The sequence below is a fragment of the Pygoscelis adeliae genome, unplaced genomic scaffold, assembly GCF_000699105.1.
Source record: "Pygoscelis adeliae isolate BGI_AS28 unplaced genomic scaffold, ASM69910v1 Scaffold799, whole genome shotgun sequence".
Lineage (NCBI taxonomy): Eukaryota > Metazoa > Chordata > Aves > Sphenisciformes > Spheniscidae > Pygoscelis > Pygoscelis adeliae.
In genome coordinates, this window is record NW_008825449.1 from 1 (window position 1) to 27,537 (window position 27,537).

General features: G+C 41.7%; 2 protein-coding genes across 2 annotated transcripts; both read left to right on the forward strand.

Annotated features, from left to right (window-relative positions):
* Positions 1 to 6,823: 6,823 nt before the first annotated feature.
* LOC103922954 (C-type lectin domain family 12 member A-like) lies at positions 6,824 to 15,087 on the forward strand. Its single transcript, XM_009331184.1, has 6 exons — positions 6,824 to 6,914; positions 10,250 to 10,348; positions 11,062 to 11,205; positions 12,351 to 12,505; positions 13,986 to 14,101; positions 14,922 to 15,087. Exons 1-6 carry the CDS (start codon positions 6,824 to 6,826, stop codon positions 15,085 to 15,087), a joined length of 771 nt encoding a protein of 256 aa, XP_009329459.1.
* A 4,514-nt stretch (positions 15,088 to 19,601) lies between these two features.
* LOC103912141 (natural killer cells antigen CD94-like) lies at positions 19,602 to 26,847 on the forward strand. Its single transcript, XM_009331185.1, has 6 exons — positions 19,602 to 19,728; positions 22,265 to 22,363; positions 23,697 to 23,783; positions 24,073 to 24,227; positions 26,255 to 26,367; positions 26,727 to 26,847. The coding sequence occupies exons 1-6, from the start codon at positions 19,602 to 19,604 to the stop codon at positions 26,845 to 26,847; spliced, it is 702 nt and encodes a 233-aa protein (XP_009329460.1).
* The last annotated feature ends 690 nt before the right edge of the window (positions 26,848 to 27,537 follow it).

Here is a 27,537-nt window from a genome sequence, read left to right on the forward strand (position 1 = left end):
GGGAAAAATCTCCTAAAAGCAAAGGTTTATTTGACTACGTCTTCTGTATGAAAATAGTGGAAGATCCAGCTTGACAAGAACATGCAGCTGGCCCTTATGCATCCTGCATACTGATGCACATTGCAGCCAGGTAGGTGTCGTACTACTGCTGTGTCCCCTAGGTTGAAATATAAGGCATAGCCTCCTAGAAGTGGTTAATTTGTGTGATTAAAGGCTCATCCCCACAAACACGAGGGACAGAATTAGGCAGAAGAAACAAAGGCAGGCAGGGAAACCCCAGTAACCTTCTCAGCAGGGGCTGCACTACAGCCTCCCTCTGCAGAGTTTTATCCCCATGTCCAGCTGTGTGCGTTTGTCCAGCCAGGAGATGCTAGTCTAACACACAGCACAAAAGGCCCCATGGACTGGCCACAGCAATAAGATGTCATTGACTCATTATAGCACTCTCTAGCCGGGGTCCAGGGAGGGCTGGCAAGCTTGACTGTCCCGAGAGGAGGACATCTGTCTTTGGTCTGGCAGGAAGTTTCCTGCCCACATGTCCTATCCTGCCTTCCCTCCTCCTGCCTGTCCCCCAAGGCCCAGGGAAGTTGCTTGCTACGGGGTGCAGAGGAGCCCAAAGAGGACCTTCCAGCTGGCAGAACTGGCTGCAGGAGTCAAAGAGCAGAAGAGGTTTGCTTCTGCTCTGGGGCTCAAGTGTTCAAATGCCAAAATGCAGCTGGGGACCCTGAGAAATCCCTCCACATACTCTTCCCTGCCAGGGCAGTGCCGGGTGTCACTGTTTAAACAAAATGCTCCACTAATGGGGTGCTCTCTCCCACTGGACAAGAGGCAGTTGCTCTTCACGCTTTGCTACTGAAAACCTGCGAGGCATGCCCCAGGAACTGCACGGCATTGCAAAGGCTTTTATTGTACCCTTAGCCATAGCGCTGGATTTGGCAAGAGCCTTGCAAACAGGATAGGCCTTGCCTTGCCTTGCCAGTGTGGGGCAAGAGTTTCTGCTTTCTTCACACTTGAGGGCGATACTCCTATGTACAATCCTTCTTATGGCTGACTGTTTAATATTCTTTTTCTTGAGAGGTGAGGCAACTGACTTCTTTCTTTGGTGTGCCCCTGCCTTGCAGATGGTGATGCCTGCCAGGAGTTTCTTAAGTTCAGAGTATCTTTTGACAGTCTGGGGAATATGCCATGGAGAAATGTGCTGTTTCGCTTTGCTCTGAAATTTCCTTGTCCATGTCTACAGTCTTGTATGCCGAGTACTGGAGCACAGGAGCCAGACACACAGGGGCTCCAGCCCCAATACATGCTGCCTGTTTCCCTTTGCGCAGCTGCCTGTCTTTGTGGCTCACAGAGGCGGCCAGCCCAGCCCTGGAGAAGCAGCTCATTTTGGTCTTCACTTCTTTCTCTTCCAAAAGGCCTGCAAAAGGCAGTTTCACGTCCTGTCTCCTTCTTAGGCATTTTGCAAGATAGTGCTCTGTCATCATACTTTCTTTAGCTCATATTGATATTTCTTTCTGGTTTTTGTCTTTCCTGACTTTCTTTTCTGGCATGATTGATTTGCTTAAACATTTTTCTTTTTAGAGGGTAGCTCAGTTCTCTCTGCCTGGCATTCTTAACCTACCTGTGAACTGCTATCCTCACTTACTTTCTGTCCCAGCCTTGTAAAATAGATGTAAGCAGCTCTTGGGCACTGGAGGTTTCTTTTGTGATTGAGTCTGTCTCTAAATGAGTGAATAAATATCCCTTCCAACTGGATGGATTGGTACCAATGGGAAGCTGTAGCCTTCGTTACTCAAGCACAGGAGGCAGCTCATCATTTTACTGCGTCACTTGCATTGACACACCCTCTGCTGTGTACTTCTCTGATTCACATGATTCAGGGAAGTAAAATTCTCTTACAATTTTACTAAGAATGTTACCTAGTAACCCACATTATTCTTGCATAATACAATTTTAAATTTAAAGAGTGGTGAAGAATAAAGCAAGAGACACAAATTCGATGGATGGCTGTAAGTAACCTTTTGTGCGAGTTTTTATGAATGGATCCTATAGGTACTGGTTGTTGTTGATGGAGAAAAAGCTACCAGAAAACAAGACAAGGAGAAGGAGAGTATGCGCTGAGAGGTACTATGCGAAAACCTCCCAAGGTCTGATAAACTCTGGAGCCCAGGAGTTCTGCTGGAGCTGCAAGACCTGGTCAGCCCAGAATGCCAACAGCCTGCCAAATCTATGCCACCAGCACACACCAGCACCTACAACACGTGCAGTAACCCAGACTGCTGCCGGGCAGTGACTGCTGTTTCCAACACAGGCTACAGGGTTGTGCATACATCTGATGAAACTCAGGGCCCCCGATGGCTTTTCTGATCACCTGCCTAGAAGCCAGCAGTGTGTCAATATATCCTTTTGCTGCTGAGTGTCATGCTGTGCTTGGCCTCACTGCTGCTGCTCCGACTGGGTGAACGAATGTGTGAACTGCACGAGGGGAGCAAGAGAATGTGTTTTGTGAATAGCCATCTGCTTCTAGTAATAACTGCTTGGCTCTACCAATAATAACTGTTAATTAATAAAAGGTGTTCTAAATAATGTTGGCTGTGATCTTTGACTCCCCCAAATCTTTTTTTTTTTTTTTTTAAATGAGGGAAAAGGGAATTTACAACAGAAAAACTCATTTCCCAAAGAAGAGCTGTTAGGGGCTGCAGAAACTCATTGTTCCTCCGAGAAGTATAACATCCTGAACCAATTTCTTGACTTAAATAACTGAGTGCTCAGACAACCAGCAATTTGTCCTACCCTGTTGCTCTGAAATGAACGTCAAATACCACTTCTGTAGTTATTTTGTTCTTTGAACTGAATAACATAGAAGAGGTTTCTAACAAAATATGACACATTATAAATACTTGTACACTAGGACGTGTGGTAACTTGTTTGGAGAAACAAGAAGTCTTGAGAGGTCAAAGGGAAGCAGAATTCCAGACTAAGAAGAAGGAAAAGAAAGAAGAAAAAAAAAAGGGGGAAAGATTAAAAAAAAAGAAGAAAGGAAATAGACCAGCATTGTCTAATAGGGAAGAGAAGATGTACAAGAGGAAATATCAGCTGAACTAGTTAATAGCAGGTTGATCATCAGAGCTGGAAGCCCTCAAACTTTCCAACCGTTAAGACCCAGCTTTGATAGTTAGTGTTGGTTTCTCAGGCTCAGGCCTCATTAGAGCTGTGGCTTCAAGCTTTTAGAACCTTGGAAAGTCATAATGCTATTTGATAGTTTGCAACAGGGTTACTTTAAACTGCACAAGGTTCTGGCACTAGCTGAACTGTCCGCTTGAACCGAAGAGCAGCAGGAAGCATTTCTTGCTATTCAGCAGTGTTCAGAAATACAGGGCCAGCCTTAGCAGAAAGGACTGAAGCTCTTTTTCTACCATTGGTTCTTTTCCATGTGATAGAATAAACCAGAAATAATGGTTGCTTTATTTACTCCAATAAACTGCCCATGTCGCATTATGGTGCCCTTATGGGGAGTGGGAAGCAGAAGAGATGAGGGTATCCTCTCCTGCTCCTCTAGCTGCAGTCACTGCCTTTGTAGAAGATGTCAGATCACACAGATCTAAACGACTCATTCCCCACTGATGTTTAGCCCCTCTTTATCTGTAAGAAGCCAACCATTTCCCTTTCCAGACCGCATTCTGCCAAACTAACTGAGACAAGATTTTCAGTCTTTCTCCTGTAAGAGAGGCCTCACATTCCCGTCATCAGCACAGCCTTTTTCTGTGCTCTAGTTTTTGTCTTTTCTGACCAGAGATGCTTTAACCATAAGGGGATTCCAGATGAAGCAGAGCCTGAGCACCAGCTTGTCCCTGTTTCTGTTAGGAGCATTTCCCAAAGTTTATCGTGCTCGAAGGATGCAAATGGTCCATATACATCCTGTGACCAGATTTCACAGTCATTTCCAGCAGATGAACTTATTGTTCCAAGCAGTCCTTTTATCTATTAGTCTTCCAAGTTCATGGCCTTCCATTTTTGATCAGAACAATGAAGCAGAGTATTCTGGATGTGGTGTCACTACTGCTTTATGTACCAGCACTTAAATTTCTTTCATAACTGGCATGAGATCTTAACAGGCACGGTATATTCCTAGTTCCTACTCAAACTCACAAGAAATATTATTATACTCAGGTCTTTCTCTTTTTGAGCCCTTTCTGATTCAGAAAATTCTGGCTACCAATTCCCATATATGTGGCCTTGCCATTTGCATTATTGAATTTCACCCCATTTTGATTTTTCTGTTCCTTAAGACTTTCAGGAGAATGAACTGTAGCTGTATTTGCAACAAATTAGAAACACTTTATGTTTTAGATTCAGTCAAGAAATCTTTCTCCAATTTACCTTCAGCACTGCCAACTGGCAAATGATATTCACAACGCATTTTGAGATGCAGCACAGCAAATTATGCATCAACTAAATAAAGAGCAAGGGCTTCTTCCTGTAAGTCCAGAAGTTTGTTGGAGTCAGCTGCCTAGATCAAACAAATTTTGAAATTCTCACACTTACGCTATTTTTTAATACTTCAAACAGCCAGAAGTTTTCTCACTCTATATAAAGGTCAGTTAAGAAAAGGAGAAGAGACAGCATTTCTCAACAGATAAGTAGTCATACTACAACAGGAAGATTATATTGGTTTTCTGTTAAAGCCTTATCTTACTTTCTTTATTTTAGACCTTACGTATGGTTTCTCTTAAATGGTTTTAATTTTTTATTGCCTGGAGCAATAGTCAAATTTTAAATTATAATAGGCAATAAATAAATTAAAAGGATATTATTATACAGATGCTTATTTTTCTTAATGCCTACATGAAAATGTTATAGCTTTCAGAGGTGTTGGGTGCTGGCCTGCCTCCTTTAAGCCAAAGAAGAGCCTCTGAAAGTTGAAATCCTTTAACTTGGTGCCTAAGAGAGGATGTAGAGTGGAAATTTCAAAAGCTCCAGGACTATTTTGGTGCACAAAGCTGATGGATTATTTTAGGTATTTACAAATAAACATGTTTTACCAATGACACTTCCCTAAACAAGCACACTTGGGGGGTGTTGGGGGGAAACAACCAACCAACAAACAAACAAAAAAATCCCCAAAACAGGTCAGGTTGATTTTTAGTAGAGTTTGGTTTCTGGAAACCTTGGCTGTTTTTTTGACATTTTGTATTAAATATATTTTCCTTTATGTTCCATCTACATAGCTGACCCAGTACCTCAAGGATCTAAATTTCTTTGGTTAATTTAGACTAGTCATTTTGATTTTAGCATTGCTATAAAGAATAATGTTTGGTTAATTTTCTCAGTAAAGCGAAAAATTAAGTCTCAGTTACAGTGGTGATGTGCATGCCTAATCTATTTCTGTTCCATTCATCATTTTTTCTAAATTTCAAAAACTGTACCGGAAACTTCAGACATCCTGCTTTTGTCATGCATATTTAAGGCTTCACAACTGTGGAAGTGTTAAGAAACATCATGAAGAGGGGCTTAAAACTCCACAGATAATCTAGTCTCCTGCTCCTGTTTTCGTTAAGGAGTGTGTCTGTCTGCCTTTCTACTCCAGGTAGAATCACTGACATTTTGACATCAACTGAATATTTTGTTCTTGCTCTAGAAGATCGTGTCTCATGGTCTCAGTTATGCCAGCTGTTATAAAATTTGCCCTACACAATTCTTTGGATAATAGCAATAGTCCAGCAAAGCACTGCCCTACCAGGATAACAAAGAACTGCTCTTCTCCAGAGAAATGCAGTGACCAACAGACTCACGGGAGGCACACCACAGTCGAGCAGGTGGACAATTTCTCATGCAATGAAACATGTACTCCCTCCTTGGCTAACCAGGTCTCCCTGTCATTTCTTTTCCTCTCTAGGATTGTTTGTTCACCTCAGAGAAAGGTAGTTTCTACGGCGGTGTCCATCTCTGCAAGGGAGATATAAGAAATGTATTTTCTTGAAGACTCACTTTACTGTGCAGTCTCAAAATCTGAGTGTTAGTGTATGCTTTTCCTCATGCCATAAATCTGGAGAAGAAACAAAGAATAAAGAAAATTATTCCAGAAATGGAAATAAAACATTAATGCCAGAAAACTGAGTGGAAGAAAATATCTTCTGAGAGACAGCCTTTGTCAAGAGGTCCTTCTAGTTTGGTGACTTAGAGTGCCCAGACCAAACAATCACTTTGGGAAGTGGCATGGAAGGTAAGAGCCAACACACTGACATGTCCTAGCTGAGGTGCTCAAGCTACAAGTGCTTACTTCTTTTGGATCAGAGCAGAATTTGCCAGCTTTAGGATGCAAATCCACCTTCTGGTTTTCTTTTGGCATGTTCCGGTAGGAAACAGAAACTAAGGTGTGATCACAAATCTGCTGCTGAAAACAGCTGCCCAAACTAAAGGACAGCCTCAAAGCTGTAAAACATTTTATTCAGTTCTGTGTTTCAAGCCTGAACCTGATGTAATCAGGAGTTAAATGTTGTCTTTCCAAAAGAAGAAGAGTTCTAATGAAAAGAGAACAGTTCTACAAAAGTGGCTGCATTTTCTTCAATAATGGCAGAAAGAAATATATGCCAGTCAGGGAGGGCAGAAGTGAGGTAAAGAGGAAGAAAGAGAATATAGCAATGAGTGAGAGAGGAACATTTTTGTGGCAGTACTGTGACTGAGGAAGCTCAGATGTATCTGGATGTCTTTGCTGCTTCATTTGTGTCTGCCGATATAAGGAAATAGATTTTCTTCCTAGCTTACTAGCTGCAAATGCTAGATCTTTTTCTACCTTTTTGTTCTGACGCTTTTCTTTTTACCAGCTATGACAGAAGAAGTAACATATGCCAATCTGAAATTTGAAAACACCTATGAGCTGGATAATATCACAGGGCATGAAGATACTAAGGAAAAAGGTGTAGTATCTGTGAAGCTTTTATGATTTATTCTTGCTAAAGTAGATGGAATGGGAAATATTTTTAATTGTATGCCCAAGAGGCCTTTGTTAGCTTTGCTACTATCAGAAAAGTTATACTACTTATAAATGTGTCCTGGGTTTTGTTGCTGTCATTTCTGCCTGAACTTTTTAGAGTTTGGAAGGTATACCTCAAATAGTGATTTTATTATGTCAAGGAAAAGCATATAACTGAGAGTAAGCTCCACAAATAGTCCTAATTGTCTAAACCTCAAAAGAGTTGGCTTGAACTAATTTTTAAAGTGGATCTGTTCTATTTAATTTCTCCATGCATTTGCATTCAAGCTTTGAACTGAATTAATTTATCTGACTCATTTTATTTCACTTCCGAAGTTCTAGCCTGAATTAAGGCACTGGTCTTTGAAATGGTTGTATCCTTTAAAAGGCTGCATGCATTTTAAATACTATGTTTTAAATACTAATTTTAAATTAATTTTGCTTAATTTGGTTAAATTGCTTAAGAGTACCTGTGAAGATGAGCTCTAGATTTGAGTGGTGCAACTCATGGGAACAAAGAACATAGAAAGTGCTAGCTGTTTGTGAGGTCAGGCTCTGGAGCAGAGGTTTACAAACAAGAGGACAACTTGCTTGTGATTCAGAAGGAATTCTCTAGGGAATTCTGTATCAAAGAGCAGTGGTTTCAAACACTTTTGTGGTTTTTGAAAGTATGTTATGCTTTTTGAACATAAGTTTTTTAAACATTGTTATGTTAAGTTACGGTTTTGAGCATTGCCAAAGTATAATTCAGGGGCAAAAAAAAAAAAAAAGTCAAAATCTGCACTGCCTTTGTGTTAAGCTCTGGGCTTCTTTTCCTTTAACGTCCAATGACACCAGTATCTTCATACGACTCCAGATGTCCTGCTTCTGTGTCCCAGGGTAGACAATGCATATTTCGTGATAAGAAAGCACCATTCTGAGAGGGCACAGCACAGTCTGTGCATTATTTCACAAACATCAAATTGAAACAACCACAATGAATAAATATATCTATTTTAGGACAACAGAAGTACAGTACAGGAAGGAAGACCCAGCCCAAGGCCCCTTCAGCTGTGCTAGATGTAGCAGAAGCAGTGTGAGGTTACAAAGTACAGTACAGGGAACCCTTACCTAAAGAAACTCTTGAGGCAATACTTTAATCAAAACAGCCAAAGCTAAAACTACTGCTTGGTCTTCATTCATATTGCTGCTCAGAAAATATTTTGTATTTGTTTATGAAATCTCACTTTCAAACTACAAAATCTGTGTCTCTTCTCATCTAAATCCTCCAGGAAGCGTGGACTATGCTTTCAGTCTTCAGCTTGGGGCTGTGACTTTGTAGGGGTAGGAACAATTTTTTTTTGCCCTTTAGCTCCAATTCATAAGAGTCTATTTAGCAGCCTGCCTTAGGGAGTCAAATTTCTATTACTGAAGTTCTCCAGACACCTAATATTCAGCTTCAGAGCATGTACAGAAGCACTTTGACCTTAAAAATGTCCGTATGTCCTAGGAGTCAATGTGTCCTTAAGTCTTGTTAGGATCTATAAGGTATGTGATTCTCCTGTGCAGGCTTTATCTCTCAGTCTATCTGTTGTATGCCTGTGAGATCAGACTTTGGAAAATAATGCAGAAGGGAGATGTTCTTTCTCTTCATGAAGGGCCTGGGTATTTCTCTTTTATGCAATACCAAGCAGTTAGAGCACTTCCTTAGGCTGAGATTGCATTCTGTTATGAAATGCAGGTGCAGGTAGAGTGGCAGATGCAATATATATTTAGCAAGGCTTTTGTCAGTGTCTCTTACAGTATTGTCGTCTTAAAGCTGAGGAAGTATGGGCTGGATGGTGGACTGTTAGGTGGGTTGAAAACTGGCTGGACTACCAGGCTTTGAAGGGGAGTAACTAATGGCTCAACATCTGTTTGGTGGCAGAGTCCCTCAGGGGTCCATCAGGGCTTAATACTGAGCCTATATTGTTTAATATCCTCATCAACGACCTGAACAATGACACAGAGTGTGTCTTCAGCAAATTTATAATGATACTAAACTAGGAGTGCTAGCTGACACTACCAAGTGGTAGAGCTTCAGTACAGAGGAACCTTGAGAAACTTGAGGACTGGGTGAGCAGAAACCCCACAAAACTCCACAAGTCATTGTGTACTGAGGCTGGACTAATCCCAGGCAGTGGTACAGACTGGGAGCAGGCTGGCTGCAGAGGCCTCTGCTGGAAAGGACCTCGGGTTTATGGTGAATGGGAGGTTGAATACAAGCTAGCAGTGATCTGTGCCCCAGTTCAAGGCAACGTCCATTGCTCGATCTTCTTTCACCTGTTATAATTCATCAACTTGAGTTTCTATAGAGTGAGGTCTTGTACAACATTCTGCCCAGGATCTCTTCACCACAGAAGCTGACCACCAGTTATCTGTAGGAGAGGCACACCGCATAGTTTCCATTCCTGTTCCTTCAGCTTGACGCACTAAATTTCAGTTTCTACTCCTTCAGCAACTCAGTCCCCAATTTTAAATACCCCTTTCCCTTTTCTAGACTAGCAATTTCCTCCCCGCATTCCCATTCTACTGCCTTTATTGGATTAAGTCAAGCTGGGTGCAGCTCTCCACAAAGTCCATATAGTGGCAACTTTAATATCTGCCTTAGATTTAGTGCTTCCCTGACAAACTGAATGCTTTTTCTCCCTCCTTCAGTGCATCTTAACCCATTAAATCTTCTAACTCCTATAAACAAGGTCTCTTTTGGATGACCCACATACCTAAAATTTCTTTTGCTCAGGAAAAGATTGTTCCTTTTTCTCTTCATTGAGTGCTTATTTCTGTATCTAGGCTGTAACCCTTATTATAGGAAAATTCTGTGTGAATTCCTAGCTAAAAATCTCAAACTACCATAAAGTACCAGAGGAGTTTACTATAGCACTCAGTTTAACCAGATTACCACAGATATATGATGCACATCACAAATTACTACAACCATACAGTGCATATTTCTTTTCAGCTTTCAGCAATCAACTTTCTAGATTTTGCAATATCTTGCTTTCTCAATATCTTTCTTGCCACAGTCTATGGCCTTCAAAAGGACCAAAGCTGTCCACATTCTCCACTGAACTGCTGTGATCTCTTACTCTCTTACTTTGTTTGGGCATCTTTTGCTGTGTGTAGAGAATATACAACCGTAAAGTAAAAGCAATTACTTATTGACCAATGCGCCACAAAGATGGCTGCAATTTAATGAGGCTAATGTGTTCACCATTCTCTTAATATCGCACCTCCATTTCATGACTGAATTCCTCCCAGGGCCTCCCACTTCGTCCCACTCTTGCTGGCCAGTAGTCCTGATTTTGTTCACGCTGTGCTTGGCATTGCTGATGGCGCTGGTGACCCTGGCAGTTTTATGTAAGTACTAATGCATTTCTGTTTGCTGGGGGGTTCAAGCTACGGAATAACATCATACTGACATCTACTTCAGGTGCAATTTCTGGTTCAGCTGAGAACAGGCAACCAGGCAAAGTAGATATTTTCCCTTGCTGCAGTATCTTTGTCCTCTTCTCGACATGATGAGGCTAGAAATGAGTAACATGGAGGGGAGCTGGAAAGGGGTGGAGTAGGAGATTCACTGCTTGCTCTGGCTGCCGTTGTCTGATGTCCTAAAAACTGTATCCACAGTCCTGCTGTACTGACCAAGGATGGAGTGAATTCTGCTTTGATAATGCTGGATCTGAAGGGAAGGGAAAAGCTTTGTGCCACAGTAAACAGATTGTGCCATCAGGTACCTCCCATCCACAACAATTCCACTGTGATCCAGAGCTGAAGTTCACATTTTTAGGAAAAAAGCACAGCCTGCAAACCAATATAGGAGAAAGATACACAATGGAAATATACGATAAAAAGTGATACTTTAATTTTATTGTTCACTCACAGCCAAATAATAAGAAATCCACTATGCAAATGTTTTCCATCTCAGCAGCCCTTATGTGCAACTGTTCAGGGAGGAATAACATTTGTCCCAAATGGTTTATTTATCCCTAATGATCTGCTAAGACATTCTCTATCTGCATCCCACCCTTTCTGAAGGACAGCACTGCAAAAAGTCTTACTGTGAATTTCAGTTTTCCAGATTCCCGAGAACTACAGGACACAACTTAGAGACCTCAACATGACAAAGAATGAGCTGCATGCAAATTTCTCAAATATGCTGCAATCAATAGGAAATCAGCTGTGCCTGGAAGGGGAAAAAGACCTTAAAAATAATGGTAAATCAACAATTTTTGATGAGGTCTTATCTTTCAACATGGCAGGGAATGAAATGAGATGTGTATTCTGTGTCTACTCAGGTCTGTCTCCTCAGGTGAGCCTGTGTCTTCTCAGATGTGACCACCTAGAAAGTAGGCAATGAGCATGTCTGCCTCATGCAGTGTCTGGAGAAAGGCACCCAGCCTGGCCATATGTGCACTGGCATGGGGCCTGGCAGTGGTACCAGGGTTTCAGGATTTAGTTTCAATAAGAAAAGGGTTCTGTGGGATACCTTCTGGACATGCCAGTTCCCATCAGCACTAGTTCAGGGATCTCTACAACATGTTCATCTGCATCTAATAGACAATTTTACAGTGGTGCCTGAGAATTAAACAACATACTGCAGTCTATGTGAACAGCAGTCCACACACAGGACAGTGTGCTAGTACCGACCCCAGGTAAGACAAAAATCTCCTAAAGTCAGAAGTGATGTACGGTGAAGCATAGCTAAACCAACCTGGGAGTTCACTCCCTGTCTCCTGACTGTGTCCAGTGCAGGGCTGTTTCTGAAATCAGTTTGCCACAGCTCAGTTATTTAAGTGGCATCTGACAATGAGCCAGCCAGAGAATTAGTTCTCTTCAGAAATTATACTCTGACGAGTAGGGGCATCGGGCAAAGGGATCCTATTTTGACTGTCGGGAAAAGGGGATTTCATTTGTCTGGATATTGTTCCACAGACAAGCTAACTGTCTAGGTCTCCCTTTTAGTCAATGAAGAGAAATTGGTAGTGCAAGGATACAGTCTGTTTCCTCCCAAGAAAGACACCTGAAATGACAGAAAAAGCACGTGAGACACAACTACTTCCATCCATTGATTAAAATGGGAATCCAGATGGGTTGACTCATGTCATCTTTGTAGACTCCTAAAATTAGGCAAAATAAATCCCATTTGCAACACCTGAACCTCCTCCCGGTGATAAAGGGATGATTCAGTTTTCATCTCTTTCATTACCTGAACATTCTGGGACCACAGTGGGATTTTGACTGAATGAGGACCGTCTTAAACATCCTCAGTCCCTAGGGATCTTGTTGCTACAGGCCAACAGCGATGTTCTGTGAGGGATAGCCTGGGAACAGGAACGGCATGATGGTTTTCCTTTTCCAGGCCAGAACTGTGTACTCTGCCCTGCAAACTGGAACTGGGAAGGTGGCGACATGTGTTACTACTACTCCGAGGAAATGAAGTCATGGGAAGAGAGTCACCAGTTTTGTTCCTCACAAAACTCTACTCTTCTTATGATAAAAGAGGCAGCAAAGCTGGTATGGACTGGTTTCTCCCTCTGTTTAGCACGGAGGTAGTTCACGCACTCTGTCAGCTACTCAATTCACATGTAATTTTCTTAAATGGCACTGTGAGCAGGAGTTTTTCTACAGCGATCAGGTTGTCCTGGGCAGTGCTAAGGCATAGGACTGGTCATTGCCACACAAAGCGCTGCCCTTTGAGCGGCTGGCGGTTGGAGACAGCCCATCTTCCACAGCTTGCCGTGGCTGCCTACTTACTGGGATGACTGGTGAAAGCAGGTTCATGGCTGTTTTGTCGTGGGCAGTATTTTCACTAATTTAACAAGTATTACAGATCCATACAAGGATTTTGTAAGACATTAGTGTGAAAAATCTCTTTTAACCTGGTCTCCTCACAGGCGAACCATAGTCCTCCCTGTTTCATGGAAGTTCTTTCCACAAAAGTTGATCTCATCTTTTAAATCAAAATTAAAACACTGGGCAGCGAGTTGCTGAAATCTGGCCTAACCTTTTGGTAAATGAAAACAAACTGAGGTGGGAAGAGAAAATGCTAGGTGTGGAGTGAAATAATGCTTTTGCCTCTGGATGCCAGCAGACATATTGGAAGACTGAAGGCAGAAAAGATGTCCCAAGAGCTAGCAGTCAGGGCTGGGCCTGTCTGCTCTCCAGCACTTGGCAAATGTCAGGTCCCCTCTCACTGAGCTACAGGCCATAAGGTTTCTTCCAGAAGGAAAGGGGAGCAGCTTTATTCTCACCCTCCCAAATTGGTGACAGCAGATTGTGAGGTGCAGCCTGTTCTAGCTGTCTTAATCGCGGCATTGAGAGGTATAAGGAAAAAGAGAAAATGGAGAAGTGCACTGGGAGTGACAATTATAAGTGAAGGAAGGAGGAGAACAACAGAAAAAATTGAATTCAAATCTTGAGAGAATTCCCTCAAGCAGCAGTGAGAAAGGCAGCATTATTTAAGTTTACATTCTTACCTGTTCTGCTCAGAGCATTTTTTAAGAACAGAATATTGCTAAATGCTTAGCTTTAAGACCTCCTCTACTTGTCATGGTCCAGCTTTTGGGAATAAGTAAATGATGCTAGAGCCAAGTGTGAAGGTTGAACAAATCAAGCCCAACAGCTCCCTGCAGAGGCTTCCTTTTCGCTGTTGACGGATGCTAAGGACAGAGTAAACGGGGAGGAATGATTCATGACTAAAGGGGGGAGAACGACCCAGTGTTTCACCCAGAAGGTTTAAGTCAGGTTGATGAGGGTGACATTGCTCTTCAGAGCTATAAATGTATCTTCTCTCCGACCAAAAAAAGCTCTACTATAATTTCTCCGTTGATACTAGGCTTTTCCTCTAAGAGCAGAACTTGTCCTGACAGGTTAACAATTTGTTGTATTTATGTTCTTTAAGCAATTTCCATCAATGCTTTCAACTTCTGAGCCTAAATATTTATTTTTAATATCTTCCTGAATATCTGATTTGAATTGTGCTTACTCTGCTTAGGAACTGATAGAAAAAATTCCTAAAAAAACATACTGGATTGGATTATCATTTAGAACCGAACAGAAAGGCTGGTATTGGGCAGACAACACAGCTGTTACAGAAGAACAAAAGTCTTGGTAAGCGAGCAGCCTTCCCACAGTACATAGAGTTGGTCCTCACCCATATGCAACTCCCAGTTTCTCTGACACAAAGGGAACATTTAACAGCCAACTTTTATGCAGCTTTCTCTGTATTCTGGGTCTCACTTTTCCATTTCGGATTTTTCTAGGCCTCACCTGGGACTCCTTGGGGGGTGATCTAGGCACTATTACCGGGCAAAAAAAGTACCCTGAAAGTTTATGTCCATAATTTAGTTTCAGATTGACCATAAATGTCATATATTTCTCTTGTATTTGACATCTTGTTTCAGTGAGGACACATGGAAAAAACTTCAATGGAAAGGTGTTTCATTTCATGCTTTTTATTTTATACTTTTTTATTTTTATATAAGACACTATTTACTCTCTAGACTCATTTCACTTCAGTTTAACATGTTATTTCAGGAATACAATCTATTTTTCTTCTTGCTTTCAAACCTGCTTTGCCAATTTTGCTTTTCATTATTGGGCAGTCTCCTCTAAACATTTCTGTTGAAATAGCCACTCACACCTTCCAGTCAGTACCCAGGAGTTAGCGTTTCTTACTGTCAGGTACAAGAAATGGTTTAGGATCCACCCTTAGAGTCTGCTGGGGGTGCACGTTGGCATGTTCAGGACAGGGTCAGCCTCCTAGGAGCTGGTGCATGATGTCACTAAATGCTTTATTTCTTTGCTGGGGGTATATATTCTTTGTGAAAGCCACGTAAGTAATTCTTGCAAAGACAGCTCTTTTTGGAAGGGGCAAGGATGCACCATTTGAATGAGGTGAGATGTAACTATAAAGATTTTTCTTTCCTAGGCTAAAGTATATAAGCTTCTTCCCACCCTGTGGATATATTCATTATCATACCATATATAACAAATCATGTAAAGAAAAGCTTTGCTGTGTCTGTGAAAAGCCCACCATCCAATTACAGCGAGGTAACAACCGTTGGCAGGAGGACTGGTTTGTCAAACCAAAATGATTGTGAGAAGCTAGAAGACATTCTGCAAGGTTGGAATTTATTATTTGTTTTTCAGAACTATCACACGAGAATTTAAATATGTTGGATCGAACCTATTACATTTCCCTTTTTTCATTCTCTTTTAGACATATGTAAAAATATCTTCATACTAAGGAAATAAGCATGGTGACGGGCTCCAGGAGCGACCCAAGTCTGCCGTTCCAGATCCAAAACTGCCAAATGATTACTCAGTTTTAACCAACATAAGTGATGGACAAAATGGCCAAAAGTGATGGCCAGGAAAAGAAGCACAGTGACAAGGCAAGCATGTAAGATACTGCTCCTCTCCCAGCATCCACTGATACATTCCTAATACCACCTGTCAGTTCATAACTGTACAGCTGTAACGTAACACAAGTGATGAGCATTAAACACTTTCATTCAGGAGACGCTTCTGATGTCTTGTTGATCTGACTGCTTTAATACACTAGTAGGTTGGAGTATGCAACACACAAACACAGTTATCCTCAGAAGGTGGGCCAAGGTGTTCCCAAACTGTATTAATAATCATATTTGCTCTGGAGCACAGGGATTCATAGTCTTCGTAAGGACTTGTGCATGTGTCACAGGACAAGATAACCTTCAGCTACCTCTAACCGTCTAGCTCTCTTCCATGCTCTATAATTCTTCCTGGCCTGTTAGTTCTCCTTTTTTTTTTTTTCTTTTTTTTTTCCTAGTAATAATTCTGCTCTTCCTTTCTACTTTTCTAATTTCTACTTTTTTGACCTATTGCAAGAGTTACACTAGGGTTCAGTCAGAGGCATGAACAGAACCTCCTTTTATGTATTTTTAGGATACTTCCTGGAATGCCATACTACTAACTTAATGTGCTGAGCAAGGGTCTACAAACTTAACCATAGTGAAAATACCCCAAGCAGTGTTAATGAACAAAATGTCTCCCTCCACACCTCCGTAGAACAATGAAGGTCAGGTTGAAATAAGAAATCTCAATCCCATAACAGTGTTTTGATTTGAGCAAAAAGTCCACAAATTCCTAGCTTGGTCCCCTCTGGAGACTTGTGTATTCCCTGTGGATTGCATCCCAGATTATTTATTGTGGATCATTTGCCACTGGTGTAGCAGTTGGGCTGCTACTTGAAAATTACTTGAAAGTCATTCCCTTCAAGGGGCTGTTCCAGTGTCTCACTGATCTCAGCACTACACAGCAGTTTCTGATCACCAACATGAACATTTTGGGTGTTATTTTCAAATACCAATTTCACGCTCCAGAAGCCTTAGTGGATTTCTCTTCCTCATTGCTGTTTACGCTCATCGCTCACATCTCTAACGTAACTTTTCCTAGCTACTCCTCTCAGTTCCTCTCCTAGCTGTTCCTGGTTTTGGGGGTGAAAATGCAGACTGCTTCTGTCCTGCAGTGCAGACACAGCCCTGGTGAGGTCCCAGAGTGTCTCTCAGCATTCATACCAGCTACACTGAAATAAGAAATCTCATGTGGAAGGTATCCTGAACGGTATTCATGATTCATCATCCTTTCTTGATAAAGAAGGGCTTTGCTGTAATTTGCCAGAAAAATTTAAAAAGAAAAAAAAGCAACTCTGATCTTGTTTTCTCTTACATTAGAGTGACTGTGAGGAAACAGGAAACATATTTCCAGGATGTTTTTTCATTAATGAGGCATACCTAAGAGCAGTGGGGCAAATCCTAGGTGTTTCTGCAGTTTGTTGAAGACAAATGTGAGCTGAAATTGACAGCTCCCTATGCTAACAGGCAGCCACAAGGCTACACCATATCTTACTGTGGCCTTGATCTTTCGGGTCAATTTATTGTCAGCCCAAAAGCAGTCTCTGGTGCAGCAACTGTATTTGTAACCGTAAAGGCAGGTGGGGTTAGAGTACGGTTTCACACTGTGCCATGCTACTGAAACAGAAGGAGCTAGCTCCTTCTCAAAAAACAATGACTGAAACACCAAGAAAAAAAAGAAAAAGAGAGAAAGAAAAAATCACCCCAGAGAAGAAAGGGAGGAGGCAGGCAGTGTCCTACCATTCATTGCAGGCATTTGGAGTGCTGCAGCAAACAACCTCATCCAGCAAGGTTGAAACTGGCAAAGGACATACCCTGGTGGTGTTGTAACCAGGTAGGGCTTAAGGATGCGCTGACTAACGGTATCCTCTTTTCCATTGAAACGAAATTTTCCTTACAGGGGAAGAGATACAGAAATGTACTCTTTGTGTGTTGGCTGAGATGGCATTTTTGAGTCATAGTTCCATGCAATAGTGTGTTTCCCATATCTAAAATCCACTCCTCCCCACATCCCTCCCTCCCTCCCCATAAACTCTAGCTAATGCAATTTGCAAGGTCACATTCTGGTTAATAAACAGAGCTGTTTTGTCCAGCCTGCTGACAACATTTATACATGGGCTGTGTTCAAATGCAGACCCAAACTTCCTGCCTTATTTTACCTTTCTTTTTATTTTAGTCTGAAAAAACAAGCAATTTTGCCTGCCCTGGATCCTTACAAGAACAGACAGTGTAATGGCCATCTGTTAAAAGCCATCTTAATGCTTTTGTTACTTCTGTTCTTGCGGCAGGATCTGTTTTAAAAGACGACTCAAAAAAAAAGTTATATAATTAAGACTGCTTATTGAATTCAGAGCTAGAAAAGTAACACAAGAAAATTATTTTACCTCCTGTTTTCTCTCCAGAAGTAAAATCAGGTTGGAGAAAAGTTTCCCCAAAGGAGATTCATTACATGTTTGAGAAGTTGTTGCTAAGACTGAAGAGGTTACTGTCATGAAAACCTGCAACCAAATTCAGTAGCATAGACACGCTTGACTCCCAGTTCTCTGCAGAAAAGCCCTAAGGTGCCAACATACAGTTTTCGGGCCCGATAGACAAGGATTTTTGGACTGTATTTAGCATGAGTTTTTTATGAGGATATTATGGACACACCATGAATATACAGTGAATGCTACTCCTTGCGTGCCTGTCTGTGTAACAAAACTGACTGTAAGCACCCTTTACTCCCAACTTTTCCCTCACACCTTCTCTTTGCCTACGGGTAAAATATAATGCAAGAAATGCATGCAGCCAGAGATATTTCTGCTCTGAAAAAATCTATCTGCACAGCAAGGCAGGAAGCATAGCCTGGTCATTACAGTGTATTTCCAGTCTGTTGATATTATTTTGCAAATGGGACTCTCTGAAATTTACACACAAGAGCAGGAACAGCTTCACCACAGAAATTCCTGTCTTGCAGTTTCCTTCTGACTCACCCTGTCACCACGATGTGACTCATCATGTCTGGGCAAGTGTTCTGTTAAGGAGAGTTGGTCACTGAAGATGTTTAAGAACTACAGCTCAGCAGTGGAGCACGGCACTGCAAAGAGCTAGAGATGGAGAGTGAGAATGGATAAGCCACTTCTGCACAGTGACTTCTGCATACAGTGCAATAGCAGAGAGGTCCTCAGTGTAGTCTGGCCTTAGAATCATAGAATCATAGAATCATTAAGGTTGGAAAAGACCTCTAAGATCATCGAGTCCAACCGTCAACCCAACACCACCATGCCCACTAAACCATGTCCCTAAGCGCCTCATCTACACGCCTTTTAAATACCTCCAGGGATTTAAACCACTTCCCTGGGCAGCCTGTTCCAATGTTTAACCACTCTTTCAGTAAAGAAATTTTTCCTCACATCCAATCTAAACCTCCCCTGGTGCAACTTGAGGCCATTTCCTCTCGTCCTTTCGCCAGTTACTTGGGAGAAGAGACCGACACCCACCTCGCTACAACCTCCTTTCAGGTAGTTGTAGAGAGCAATGAGGTCTCCCCTCAGCCTCCTTTTCTCCAGGCTAAACAACCTCAGTTCCCACAGCTGCTCCTCATAAGACTTGTTCTCCAAGGCCTTTCCCTGACACAGGCTGAGCGGTCGCATGAATCCTGCCAAGCTCCTGGCCTCACCATCCTTTCAGCTCAGCTTTTCCCCTTCTAGCATTTATTTCAGTGAATTTTTTGTAAAATAATTTCATTCTTCATTTATTTCATAACAGTGTATAGAGATGCAGCCTATTGCTTTCAGTGCAGCTGATGTGTTGTATTTGTGCCCTGATACGTGAACAGATATCTTTCATACCTTAACTCAAAATAGCAACTATTTCTGGAGCATCTTATTTTAAGGAGGTAGAAAATCCTGATGTTTGCTGTATTTGCAGGGTCAGATCAGGTGGATAGTTAAATGAAACAGTCTTAGGTTCCAGCAAGGAACCAAGACTCCCGATCTTCACATTCAGGAAGAAAACACCCATCCTTGACAGTGCCACTTTAACTCCTTAACATGCTTTCAATATACTACACTTTTACTATGACACAGTAATCAGAACAGAGCCAGCTTCCTCTGTGGTTTTACTGGAAATGCTGAAACGTGAACTATTCCCATCATCTCAGCTTTGGTCTTGCTGCAGTGTGCCCCTACTCCCAAAGTACTGCTATTGCAGGAAAGAAGTGTGACGAGCTGGAGATGGAGGATGACGAAGGCTACACCGCTTTAAATTTACGACCTTCAGCTTCAGTTATCACTCCTGGATATTCGAGCAGCAACAAATGTTCTGCATTTAAGGCTCCAGCCAGTTGTGTTACAGTAGACAGTAAGTACAGATGGAAATTAGCTTTTCTATCTAAATCGGAGCATAACTTAAATTTGCATGTTCATGTTGATTGCTTTAGAATCTTTCTAAACTTTATAGTATATTCTTAGATAAATGTTCATAGAAACAGCAGAAAAAATAATCATAATGGAGTCTTGTGTGATATTGTTTATGATCACAGATATTTTTTTCTGAAGCCTATCTTTACTCCAATTATTTTTTCCATTTACTTCAACACAGAAGACAAATTCCACCTTTTTATGGATTTTTTTTGTTTTGGTAGGCCTCATTTATTACAGCAGGGCACTACAAGAGAGGAAGGCACTATAGTTTTATCAGATAAGGCAAGCCTTGGAAATAGAAGCAATTTCCCCAGCTATGGGGAGTAGAAAGGTGCCCTGTTTATCAGTCTTAATAGTGAATGTAAGCTCTGATAAGAGTATATATTTTTATTTGTTTATACTCAAAGTTTTTCTATAAACAAGCTGAGTGTTAACTAAGGTATTGGATTGTGCCTGTGGAATGCCTGAGACCATAAAATTATGACTTGAGTACTGTTGCTGCTGCTTATAAATTCACCACATGGCTTATGTGTGAAATAAATTTCATTGCTGCTACTTGCAGGTTGGGCAGAGTAGTCAAAGAGTAAATTAACATCACTCTGGTGCTGTCTGGAAAAGATCTAGGGCTATCCATTGAGAATGACCACTTGACAAGGAGGATGGAGGAGAAGCTCTTGAGAAGCAGCAGCCAGAAAACCAGGGATAAAATATTAGGCAGTGTGGTCTAGGGGCAGAGCTTCCTGAAACGAAACAGGTTGGCAAGCTCAGAAAACTCCTAAAACGGCCTTTTGATATGCACAGAGAACATGTAAAGTAGATAGACTTATGACCAAATTAGGTTGGGAGGGACCTCTATAGTTCATCTTTTCCAATCTTTTGCTCAAAAGGGTTAGCTCTAAAGTCCGATCAAGTTGCTCAGGGCCTTGTCCACTTGAGTTTTGGAAACCTCCAGGGGTGGAGATCTCACAGCCTCTCTGGGCACTTGTTCCAGTGCTGAAGGGGAAGAATTCTGTTTCCTCACATCTAATCAGAAGTTTCCCGGATGCAACTTGTGACTGTTGTATTGTGTCCTTTCACTGTGCCTTTCTGAGAGGAGTCTGGCTCCATCTATAAAGCCCTTTTAGGTAGTGGAGGACTGAAATTAGGTCCTCCCTTAGCCTCCTCTTCTCCAGGCTAAACAAGCCTAGGTCCTCCAGCCTCTCTATAGGTCCCTGACCAACTCAGTGTTCCTCTGCTGGTCTCTTTGCAGTTAGCTGACATCTCTCTTGAACTGGGAAGCTCAGCACTGGACACAGTACCCCGACGTGGCTTCATGACTGTCAAGTAGAGTGGAATAATCACTTCTCTTGACCTGCTGGCTGCAGTCTTGCCAATGCAGCCCAGTGCTGGTCAGCTTTCACTGCCGCAAGGGCACACTTGAGGATTCACGTTCAACTTGTCCACCAGGACCCTGAAGCATAGCTGTTTTCTAGCCAGTCAGTCCCCTACCTGTACTGGTGCATGGAGTTGTACTATTACAGGTGCTGGACATCACATTTGCTTTAGTTGAGCTGTTGCACTTACAGCTCATTCCTAGGATTTTTAGGTCCCTTTAAAAGGAAGCCCTACCCTCCGGCATATCAGTCACCAACCCAATGTGGTGTCATCTGCAGCCTCTTCAAATTACCTTAACTGATCAGGGTTAGGGTCATCTCCCTTAACTTTGGCTATGTAAGTTTTAGCTGCCAAGTCTATCTGGACTTCTGGACACCTCTGGAGGGTGATTCTTCTCACCTAACAAAAGGTTAGTTCCCTGCAGGTGCTTGCTTTGGTGTACTGGACTCAAGTAAAATACTTGATGTGTGTAATACTTTTCAATTAACCTGAACACTCTAAATAGATATAAAAGAATATTACAGAAAATTGCAGAGTATTGCTTCCCAAAAGGGAAAAATGCATATATATGAAAGAAAAGATTTTAATCAGAGGATAGTCAGCTATAAAATTCTGGAGAACTATATTCCTGATTAGACATTGAACAACAATGGAAATTTGGAGAAAGAGCCTGAAGAAAGATGCACAGTTTAATGTTCAAACATTGCAATCATTTAGAAATCCCAATGACAGGTTCCAGAATTAATTATCCAAAACTAGATGGTAATTTTTCCTTTTCAAGGTGGAAAAGTCTTAGAGATTGTTTTATTATTTCCAGGACTGTGGGAACTGCAAAATCTAATCTGTTTACCTGTTTCCTGAGAATTCTTATACTAAAACACTAGAGCCTCAGTTAGTAAACATTCTCAGTGGATAAATACATACTTCTCAAAATGACTGCAGGAAATTCAGAACAGTGATAACAAAAACTGCAGTAAGAAAATAAGAGGTTTTGCAGGTGGGATAAAGATGAACTGATGATGTCAGAGAGGAGGTAATACCACTGCGTGATGAGGAGAGCTGCTGTTTTTGTTGCTGAACGGGTTTTTTGTTTATCCCAGGAGCCTCTGCCTCATCTTCCGTATGGCGGCCAGTGGCCTTTGCTTTCCTCGCTTTGTGCTTGGTGCTGCTGATGGGGCTGGTAGCCCTACTGGCCCTGTGTAAGTACTGTGGTGTCCCAAGCTGCTGCTGTGGGAGTGAATTCCAGCTGTGCGACTGCTTCTTCTCCCCCTGCAGACTGTCCCTGGTGTCCCCATTCCCCCAAATGGAAATAATATGGCAAGAAGGGCAACAGCACAGCTCTCCCACAGAAGTCCCCCCGCAACTGAGTGTCAGGACAGTTCACTCAGAATCACTAATATCTGCACTTATAGTTACCTTAACCCTAAAGGTTACACTAATTCTTATGCAAGACCTAAACCTAACTAACCCTAACCCTAAACCTAACCCCTAACATTAACACTAACCCTAACCCCCTAACCTTAACTCTAACCTTAATGACCCTAATCGTAACACTAAAGTTAATCCCTATCCCTAAGCATAAGCCTAACCCCAACCCTAATCCTAAACCATAACCCTAAGCCTAACACCTAATGCCTAACCCTAATCATAATGACCCTAACCCTAATCCTAACTCTAACCCCAACCTTAACCTTAACCCCAACCCTAACCTATACCCCTAAGCCTAACCCTAACCCTAAAATCTAACCCTAACCCTATCCCTAACCCTAACCACTGACTAACCCTAACCCTAACTCTAAACCCTAACCCTAAACCCTAACCCTAACCCATTTCTGAAACGCTTATGAATGTTTTCACAGCTAGAAGCTCATCTCGTTAGCCACACTATCTGGATAATGGTGCCCTCCTGTGACTGTTAGCGGAATATTTCACAGTTCCCTCTTTTTCTTGGACTGCAAGCTTTTTGCAGGGAGGGCAATCCTGGCATCAAAGCATTGTGACTGGTGCACTTGCCCAACGATTACAGCAGATTTGCCATAAAAACATTTCAATTAACAACCAAAGATGATGCCACATTACAATTGGAAGCAGAGACAGAGAGTCCCTGGCTTCTTTTTGGCAGGAGGGAAGCAGCTGCAAATGCCCAGGATGAACGCTCAGGGTGGTCCATGGCATCATGGAAATGTTAAATCAGAGGCAATTCTAAAGGTTTCTAGTCTGACACCCACCCTTTCCTCCACACCATTCAAAGCTGGACTATCACCAACCCCAGATAAACTCATCTGTAGCTTTGGCCAGATGACTTTGGAAAAAAAACTTCAGGGGTGGAGATGCCCCCACCTTCCCAGGTGACCTTTTCCAGTGCTGCACAACCCTCCTGGTGAAGAAAATGTGGATGATGTACACACAATGGTGGACATACAGATGAAGTAGACAAAATATAAAGGAATGCCAAAAGCTACAAATTAAAGCTACAATTAAAGCTACAAATTTTTAAAAACAATCTTTGATAAGCGCTTTCATGCCCTTCAGTTTTTCAGGTTTCCAAAGATCCTGAGGAAGGAAAGAAGCTGCAGGAAATGAAGGAAGCATTGTGTTTTGAAGGGAGAGAGAAAAATGGTAAATGTTGTTGTTATGTAAATAAACACAAATCACCCCCTTCTCAGAGCCCGCATTGACAGAGAGACTATAAAATCACAGGGAAAAGATCTGATCGGTTAGTGTCTGCTTTTAACTGTGGTAGTATTTGAGATGTGGATATGTGTACACTAACATGCAAAACAACTTGTCTCTCGCCCCTCAAGAGCTCAGCTGATTCATGGCTACCCTTAATCTTTTTTCGGTCAAGCCAGTAGCTAAAGCCCCTGTATTCCTTGCAGGTCTGCATAATACTTTCTCTGATTTCTAGAAACAAAATGTGCTCTCTGTCCAGCAAGCTGGCAAAACAGTGGAGCTGACAACTGCTTCTACATTTCAAAGCAGAAGAAAACATGGAAGCAAAGCCAGGAGTTCTGTTCCTCAAGAAACTCCACTCTTCTTGTGCTAAAAGACAAAGAAAAGATGGTACAGTCTTAACCTCATGCATTCCTTTATGTCACATGTTTTAACTTCCAGCAATCTTGCAGGCGGAAAATAATTTGGTTGTTTACAGTGCATGTATTTAATTTTCTCTGGGCCAAGTAGCCTTCCTGCAAGTCACAAGATTGTCACAACTCGAAACACTTTCTAAATTGTGTGCTGTGAGAAACAGTGAAATTATGTATTATGAGAAATAGAATAAGCCATTGTATAAAATACCTTAATTAGCTAATACTTAGGTTTGCACAGAGAAAACAAATTGCATATTATCAGCATGGAGGAGAGACCCAGCACACAGAATGCATGTTTTCATTATCGCTTTCCACAAGTTTCATTACTGAGGGCTCTCAGCATCAAACCTACATCTATGCGAAATCTAGAGAGCAGACGATTCACCATGGTACTGTCATTTGCATGCTGCAGTGCAAAGTGACTGTAAAAGGTTGTTTTCTGACCCTGGGTTATACCCTTACAGAGTGGTGTTAATGATGGCACAAAGGCTAGACAGCAGAGGATTTTATTATGATGACTGAAAAGGTTTAAGGAATTAATAATTTTAAGTAGTCTTACTAATTTGGGGGTGTTTTGCTGACTAATGAAAAATCTGTAATTTGCTATAAAGACCATATTTTCCCTTTTTGTACATACATATCTAGGAACCTCTTTTTCAACAGCTGTTAAGCTTACACAAAGCCCAAATATCTTTATTTTCTTTTTCTACATAAAACTTTTAAAAGGAAACAAGGTTCCCTGGAAATCTCTCTCCTTTTTCCAGAGAGAGTTAGTTTCAGATGGGGGGTTCACAACTCTTGTTTTAAGGCATAAAGGCTGGCCTTTTGGATTCTTTTTTTTTAAGTGAAAATCAGATGGGTAGAGACAAAATAGAAAGTGGAGAAATGGTTTATTATTGAGTTTAGCAGCATCCTGAGGTCAGAATTGTGGTTCACACTGTTGGGAGACACCACACCTTCAATGCTGAATTCAAGAGATGATTTTGGTATGCTGTATAAATCCCTGGACAGTTTAATTCCAGATGTCTGGGTGCTTGCTTTTTCTTCCATGTTTGGCATATGCAGCTGCAGCCAGACTGAGGCCAGACCAGTTTAAGCCAGCTGTGGATTTTAGGTTTTGGATGAGTCCCTAAACATGCTACTAAGCAGCAGTAGAGTATCTGGAGAATCTGAACAGGCAAAGATGGTGAGGAACCTCTTAGGTAGCACTTAAACATCTAGGGAACACTTCAGGTGCTTAAGCAGAGGTTTCTAGGGCAATCTGAGATGCCTGGGGGTATTCTCTTTGACCTCCAAATAATGCCTCAGCAAGGCACAGTTGTCCCATAGGTTCTGGGTCTTGTCTGTCAGCCATATGTGAAGACTTCAGACAGGTTGGAGAATCTCAAAAGGTGCTAGAGGCCTGTATTTAGGCAACAAGCTCTGCCCTCTAGGCTGGGATTCATCTAACTTAACTTCAGGCATCTACAGTGTAAGCTGTCTGCAACTTCAGAGCTACTTCCTCAGGCCCCGTTACAGTCAGTGGGAGATCTGGCCAATACAGTCACTATTCAGTAGCACTCCCACTGGGTGAGATGAATCACTTCTCAGGCTCCATTGGATCTGTTGGCCAGGTCTCTGCTGACTCTAATTGGGGCTTAAATGGCGCTCCCATATCTATATCTAAACTGCAGATATCTAAAGGCAGTGTAGATACCTGAAGGCAGACCAGATAAAGCTGGTTGGTTTGTTTGTTTGTTTGTTTGTCTTCTTTAAAAAAGCAGTGTTTTTACAGATCCAGGGTACATTTGTCTTGTGGCAATTCAATAAACAATGGTATTTGAATGATCCTATAATCACAGCAGTCAGCACTGCCTCATGGAAAACAAGCACGGACAACAGGTTACTCTTTTATTGAGTAAGAGTAATCTCCTTTGGTTGCAGAACCTTCACAGCTGGAAGATACAGGAACTTAGGTCTTATTTTTGAAATATCGTTGTGATGATTTTGTCATACCTACAGGTTTCTCTGCCACAGGATTCACAGTTTTACTGGGTTGGATTGTCATATGTATCTGAAAGGAGCAGCTGGTACTGGGAGGATGGAACAGCTTTTTCGAAAGAGGCAACGAATTGGTAAGCCTTCATAACTTAGGACCAGTGTGGTTCTATCCGATGGGCCCCAGTAAATTATATGAGAGTTGTGCTTCCTATTACTTTCCCATGTTTGTCACGTGCAATGACGAAGGAGCATGGAGACCATAGTATCTGCTATGGAGCTCCGAATTCGTGTCCTGTATGCAGAACAATGGGTGGCAAAGTACAGCTCGATCACATGCACCAGCCTCAAAAGGACCACCTAGCACAAATAAAATAGCTCCAAGGGGGAAATAACTCTACATTCCAGTGGCAAATCAGTATGATTACAAATGGTCCAAATATAGATTGCATGATGTCACCGGGACATTATTAAGCCATATCTTTTAATTTTCTAGGGTTATGTTATATGACAACATTTTCTGTGCCTCCTTATATGGACGGATTATTTATGCCAGCCACTCCTGTTTGACAAAGCAATTCTGGATCTGTGAGAAAGTGGCTGTTCATTTCACCTGAAGAAGCATTGGAAGAAGGGATGTGGGATCTGCCACTGTGAGATACCAACTTTAGGAACTGGAAGTTTTAAATATATTTTTATTTTTGCTTGTTCACCATGCAGTTTTCTCAGAATGGTGATTCAAATGGACAAGTCATTAGAGACTAAATCTTCCTCTTAGTCTGCATTTTCCCTTCCAGGCTCACAAATAAGAGAGAGAAAAAAAACCCTACAGTCAAGCAATGATTCTTACAGTCTTACAGTCAGCATTTTACACTAACACCTGCCAGTCATAAACCAGTCCAACTACATCCTTGACGATTTTATTCACTGAAATACTTACTGTACACCTAACAACCGTCCACTCATAATCCTCTTCTAAAGCAGTTTGCCTAGGTATGCCTTCTTTCCTAAATCTGTTCTTCCAACTGTTCCTCTGTTTGAGGTACAGGGATACAGAAAGAACACAAGGCTCTATTTACCCATAAAATTCTTTTCATATATGCATTAATATTTATAGAAACAAAAGGACATTTGTGAGAAGACTACAGGGAATCCCTGGAAGCAACCTCTGTGAAAATTAGAGTCAAATGTCATGGTTGGATTAAAACATTACCTGAATAATTTCAGTGCTATCATAACATTAATTGCTATGCAAATAGCAGTGAGGATAATAATTATGTGCTCCATTCAGAGCCACTCACAATCAG

What these genes read in the sequence shown, in the direction of transcription:
- LOC103922954 (XM_009331184.1), top strand. Translation starts at nt 6,824, where the DNA reads ATGACAGAAGAAGTAACATATGCCAATCTGAAATTTGAAAACACCTAT. An exon ending in GGTGACCCTGGCAGTTTTAT is followed by an intron (nt 10,349 to 11,061) that starts GTAAGTACTAAT and finishes TGTGAATTTCAG; the next exon opens with TTTTCCAGATTCCCGAGAAC. An exon ending in AAAAGACCTTAAAAATAATG is followed by an intron (nt 11,206 to 12,350) that starts GTAAATCAACAA and finishes TTCCTTTTCCAG; the next exon opens with GCCAGAACTGTGTACTCTGC.
- LOC103912141 (XM_009331185.1), top strand. Translation starts at nt 19,602, where the DNA reads ATGGAGGATGACGAAGGCTACACCGCTTTAAATTTACGACCTTCAGCT. An exon ending in TGAAGGGAGAGAGAAAAATG is followed by an intron (nt 23,784 to 24,072) that starts GTAAATGTTGTT and finishes TCTGATTTCTAG; the next exon opens with AAACAAAATGTGCTCTCTGT. An exon ending in TCGAAAGAGGCAACGAATTG is followed by an intron (nt 26,368 to 26,726) that starts GTAAGCCTTCAT and finishes TTAATTTTCTAG; the next exon opens with GGTTATGTTATATGACAACA.